Source organism: Nicotiana tabacum, chromosome 20 (genome assembly GCF_000715075.1).
Source record: "Nicotiana tabacum cultivar K326 chromosome 20, ASM71507v2, whole genome shotgun sequence".
In the NCBI taxonomy this organism is placed as follows: Eukaryota; Viridiplantae; Streptophyta; class Magnoliopsida; order Solanales; family Solanaceae; genus Nicotiana; species Nicotiana tabacum.
Window position 1 is genome coordinate 67,551,282 of NC_134099.1, and position 5,723 is coordinate 67,557,004.

General features: G+C 38.1%; 1 protein-coding gene across 2 annotated transcripts; it reads left to right on the forward strand.

Moving 5' to 3' along the window:
• Positions 1-346: 346 nt before the first annotated feature.
• On the forward strand, positions 347-5,329 carry LOC107765901 (TORTIFOLIA1-like protein 3). Of its 2 annotated transcripts, XM_016584603.2 has the most exons (5): positions 347-1,536; positions 1,913-2,021; positions 2,394-2,971; positions 3,778-4,225; positions 4,852-5,329. In XM_016584603.2, exons 1-4 carry the CDS (start codon positions 733-735, stop codon positions 4,210-4,212), a joined length of 1,926 nt encoding a protein of 641 aa, XP_016440089.2. In that variant the 5' UTR covers positions 347-732; the 3' UTR covers positions 4,213-4,225; positions 4,852-5,329. The 2 variants fall into 2 exon arrangements, with proteins under 2 accessions (XP_016440089.2, XP_075097130.1); XM_075241029.1 differs by lacking the exon at positions 3,778-4,225 and having other exon boundaries at positions 348-1,536.
• The last annotated feature ends 394 nt before the right edge of the window (positions 5,330-5,723 follow it).

Genomic DNA, 5,723 nt, shown 5'->3' on the forward strand with positions numbered 1-5,723 from the left:
CCGCAACTATCAATAAGATTTCATTTCCTTTACTCATTGAATATTTAGTCTCTATTATTTCTTATTCTTCTATATTCGAAAAAGTGAAGTAAAATTGGTTATTAGAAACCCAATTTATTTCAATACTTAATTTGACCACAAAAATTATTTTATGGTTAAACAGTTAAAAGAATGACATATTTTTATATTTAAAAATAATTTAACTTTTGATATTTTATTTTATTCTAAATTTAAAGTTTTTATTACCTCACAAATATTATAATTATAATTATAATTATAATTATAATAAATATAAAATCATAAATTTTAAAAGTTTTATAAGTATCTACAAATATTGGAACGGAAATAGTACTGTTTCGTTTTATAAAATCGGATGTCCAGGAAGGGAAACATAATGAATGTAGAAACAGTGAAATGGCGCGGTCCCTGCTCTTAGACGGCACCATATCACCATTCAATACGCGGTAACAGATGAAGTGAACTAACAAAGCCGCAACTGCTTTTCCATAACTTCCTCATTACAGTTCTCTTTTTCTTCTTCTCCTTTCTCCCATACAGTTTTCTTCTTTCTTTAAAAAAGAGGAAAGAAGAGAAAAGTCTCTGTAGCAGTATCACGCCAGTGGTGGCAATGCCGCCAGAACTACCACCTGCGCCACCTCCTACAACAGCAATAAACTTTATTACATAAAATAGTCAATAATCCGAACAAATTTTGGTTTCATTTTTTCAAAAATGCCAGTAGCCATGAAGCGGAACCAAAACCCAACACGCGACTTAAAGCACCGTGTCCTCACGTGCCTCCACAAACTTTCCGACCGCAACACTCACTCTGCGGCGGCCGCCGAACTCGAATCCATTGCTAAGACCCTCTCATCAGAAACAGTTCCTCCTTTCCTCTCCTCCATCTCCGCAGTCGATTCCGCCGACAAATCTCCTGTCCGAAAACAATGCCTCCGTCTCATCTCCCTTCTGTCCGAGCAGCACCGCAACACTCTCTCACCTCACCTCTCCAAACTCCTCTCCGCTGTCGTCTGCCGCCTCCGTGACCCTGACTCCGCCGTCCGCACCGCCTGCGTCACCGCATGCACTTCCATCTCCTCAAACCTCACACAACCTCCGTTTTCCTCAATTATCAAACCCTTCCTCGAAGCGCTGTTCACGGAGCAGGAGATGAACGCTCAGATCGCGGCAGCATTATGTTTATCAGCGGCAATCGAGGCGTCGCCGGAGCCGGATGTTGTCTGCTTGAGGAAGCTGTTGCCGAGGTTCGAGAAGCTTCTCAAGTGTGGGAGCTTTAAAGCGAAGGCGGCAGCGCTTACGTTGATCGGTAGTGTGATTGGAGTAGGAGGAGCTTCTAATCAGCAGACAATGAGGAATTTGGTGCCGTATTTGGTGGAATTTATGAGTAGTGAGGATTGGGCTGCTAGGAAAGCTAGTGTAGAGGCTTTGCTCAGACTCGCCGTAGTTGAGAGAGACTCACTCTCGGAATTCAAAGCTTCTTGCCTTAAGACATTCGAGGCTAAAAGATTCGATAAGGTTTATTTTCAATTAAACTCAAATTCCTGTCTTTTGTTTTAGTTCTTGCTAATTCGATTCGAGTTCTCTTTTATTTGATTGAAGTTTGATTATTTTATGGATCCTTCATTTTAGTTCATTTATGTTGACCACTCCTGTTAAGGAGTGTGTCGTGTGTACCCATAACTTGTGCAAATTCTTCAAAACACACTAAGATGGTAATTATATGGGAATTTATGCAAGTTCTGCAAAAGTAAATATGTTATACCCCTGCCGGATACTAATATATTACATACTGTTACTGGATACTTGTAGAAGCCCCTCTCAGAAGCTGAGGATATATTTCTACGAGTATAATTTTGTTGATGATTGTAAGATCTATTGACTAATTGTGTAGGTGAAGGCTGTGAGGGAAACAATGAACCAAATGTTGGAGGTGTGGAAAGAAATCCCTGATTTGTGTGCTGATGACTCTCCTCTACCCCAGTCAAATTCATCATCTAAAGGTATCTAATATTTTATCTGCTTCCGTCTTCTTAATCTCAATTTAAAAAATCAATTACCTACGCCTTAATGCTAAAGGATGGGTGGCTATATGAATACTCCATGGTTTCCACTCCGTTTGGATAAATAGTGTATTTTTAAGGCAAATAAAATGATCTCTAAAGCTAGAGGTTTTCTAAATATAACACGTATCACTTTCTAGTTATTCTAGGTGAAATTATTTACTTCACATTTTATTTCCTTGTTACTTAACATTTGTGTTGCTTATCTAAGTCATCGTCCTCCTTTTTGTGAAGTTTCTCATATTGCTTATCTACTTTCTTATTTATTCTAGTGAAACTAAATAGGCTTCTCATGTTTTCTCCTGGAAACAGAAAATGCTAGTGATGGGGGTTATCCACCTAGCATGAAGACCTCCTATACCATGAGCTCTGGTGCGCCTAGTGTTAGAAAAAAGCAGGCTCATAAGACAGCTTCTACTGATTGTTCTTCTGCTCGTACAGCCTTAAAAGGTCGTCTTTCGAACACTTCTGAAAAGAAATCAACCCCAGCAATCTTCCGCAAGCTTGATCGCAAGAAGCCATCTGAATGGAAAGTTGAAATTTCTGCTCCTCTTGGTACTCCTGGGACCAGGACTTCTGAGAATGAAACTAAAAACAAAGAGGGGAGACTGGCAGACAAAGATGAGGAGATGGAACAACAAACAAAACTAGAAGTCCGACGAACCCTTTTCAGTAAGATCTCTGGTGAAAGAAAGCCTGGTGCATTGAGAGCTGGATCGCGTGTGGTTCCATATCTTAATGAGATATCAAAATCTACTGTTATTGTAAGTAATGAAACTGGGGATCTCTATAGGAACCCAAAAGAATGTGAATGCAAAGATCTCTCTCAGATCCGGAAACAACTTGTGCAAATTGAAAACCAGCAGTCCAGTTTGTTTGAGCTTCTCCAGGTAATTTGCTAATGGCCGAGAATACTCCCCTGCTGACTTTGGATGTAATCGTAAATTGGTCATGATAAGTTAATATGCATGGTTAATATATATGCATTAGATTTTGATTTTCAACTAGTCTTTTATGCACTAATTTACCTTTAACTTAGGCTTAATATCAGAATTGTATTCCCTCCTTCCACTTTGTTTGCGCTGTTACTTTATTAGTCTATTAGACTATTCTTAAAAGAATAACACATTTTTGTATCTCCTTAATAAGAAGCTTTTATAGCCACACAAATGTTATGGCATGTTTAAGATCACAAGTTTCAAAAGTTGTATAACTACACAAATGTTATGACATATTTAAGACTACAAGTTTCAAAAGTCTTCATTTCTTTATTAAACTTTGGGGCAAGTCAAACAATGCCAAACAAAGTGAAACAGAGAAAGTATTTCCTTCCTTCTCAAGAACACATTGAAAAAACATAAGAAGATAATAGAATTTATTCTTCGTGGAATTGAAGTTGCTAACTCTTACACAATGATTAATCTGGCGGAGTCAGTCTGAAGATACCAACAAATTAACCTCCTAGTTTTGTTGCCTAAAGTTTAATTGGTTATTTGGGATTTCCTTTGGACCAAAACATTTTCTTGTGCAAGCTTTTGAGTTTTTTTCTTGGATAAGCTCTTCCCTCTTCAATTTTGACTCCTCATGTTTTGAGGATTTTAGGCTATCAGCTTATAGGAATACTCAAAACATTGATGCCTTCCTCGTGATCACTTTTAATTTCTCAAAAGTTTTTCTTTGTCTTGTTTGTACCTAGAGATTTATTGGGAGTTCAGAGAGCGGCATGCATTCTTTAGTGACACGAGTTCAAGGTCTAGAGCTGGCATTAGATGAGATCTCATTTGACTTTGCTATGTCCACCGGAAGGAAGTCAAGGACTGATTCTGCAGCCATGTGTTGCAAGCTACCAGGTGCAGAATTCTTGAGTTCAAAACTTTGGAAGAGAACAGGAGGTCGGAGTTCTACCTCACGATCTTTTGCTCATGGTGAAACCTCATCAGCAGGTGCTGTAAGCAGCAAAGCTGGTGAGCATGGAGATGGAGAAAGATTTAATTTGGAACGTGGGAGATCTTGGCTTTGCAGTAATCATGGATTTATTGTCAATCCATTAGCAAAAATGCATCGTGAAGCTCAGGGAATCTCTGAACCTTCGTCAAGTGGAGTTTCAAACAATTTCCGTAATGGTGTATGAGAATTTATTGCAGGTGATTTATGAATATTTCATCTCAACCCCTGTTACATTCTGTTAACCTGCAAAGTTCAGTAGAGCACATTAAACTCTGCACTTGGTATGGGTTGCCTAAATCAATTAGGGATATCATTCTATTATTTGACAGCAGAATGTATTTTCGGTCCTGGTATTGGATATCCTTCTCGAAGCATAACATGCTTTTTCTTGGAATGAACGGCTTGAATGCCCATACAGAAAAAAAAAAGAGCTTGACCAAATAGGAATCTTCCTTTCCTCAACACTTACAAGAACTAAGTTTGGACTCCTACTTTTTCCAATTGCCTTTTTGTGTGATCGTAAGAGGTCTGTGAGAGGGCTCGAATAGAGTATCCTATAACTAATGCATATAGAGGACATCAGTTGGTAATTGGTGTCATGAAAAGATGGTCATTCTTAAGAATATGTACTTTACATGTGCATTACATAGTTCTAACTTGGCACCTTATCTTTTCTTTTTATGCAATTATCTTTTCATCTAAAGAGAATATACGAAATTGTGAAATCGTGATTCAATTTTTTTTAAAATAATTTTTCCACAACATTTTTGAGTAGAGGAATGCTGAAGCGCTTAACTTTTTCTATGGTTACTCTGTTTTCCAGGCTGTGTGGATTGGAATGAAGACTCGGTTCAATTCTCAAATTAGTTTGGACCTTGAGCATATGGTAGGACAAAAGAGTGAAGCAGGAAGTAGTTTTCTAATAGAGCTACTACAGTAATTATGCCTTTACATATTTGGCGAAGGAATAGTACATTCAGAAAAGCTTGGCCAAGGTATTGCATCCACTTCTGGTCATTCTACCAAGACTTCGGGTAGAATTAGTGTTTGTAACTTAATTTCTTTGATATTTCACGCTAGAGGAAGAAGAATATTTGAGAGACAGGAAGCTGTAACAGTGTATTTCGGGTTTAAAAGGACAAGATGTCTCTGTATAGTGTATATAATAGGAAGTTATCTGTTCAGTAATAGCTTTTGCTACGATTTTCTCTATGCATTATCATTATACAATATGATGATGTCAGAATATGTAAGTGATACCCCATGTTTTCTATAATGATGAATGCGTGTTTCATGGTGTAGTTGTTATCTTTTTTCTACCTACCAACTTTCGGGGATCTCGTGGACCGCCGTAATGAATACAGTAAAGCTACAAAGCATAAGAGTGTGTTGTGTTTTTTTTTTGTCTGTGGTTTAATTTTTTTTTTTTTTTTTTTGTGTGTGTGTTTGGTGGGGAGGGGGGAGGGGGTTGGTGAGGTGAATGTTACAACTCAAACGGAAAAGATAGAAAATCCTAAGGGGCCAAGAGCAGGAATGGTCCCCGAACAAATTTACGGTGGACTAGTCGGCATTGCCGACAAAGCCAATAACAAGAACATAATAGAGACAGGGGGGGGGGGGAAATCAATTTTAATATCTTATTACAATGTTGTCTCTTAATCCTCTAACTTCCTCCTAATTGCTCAGCTAACAGCT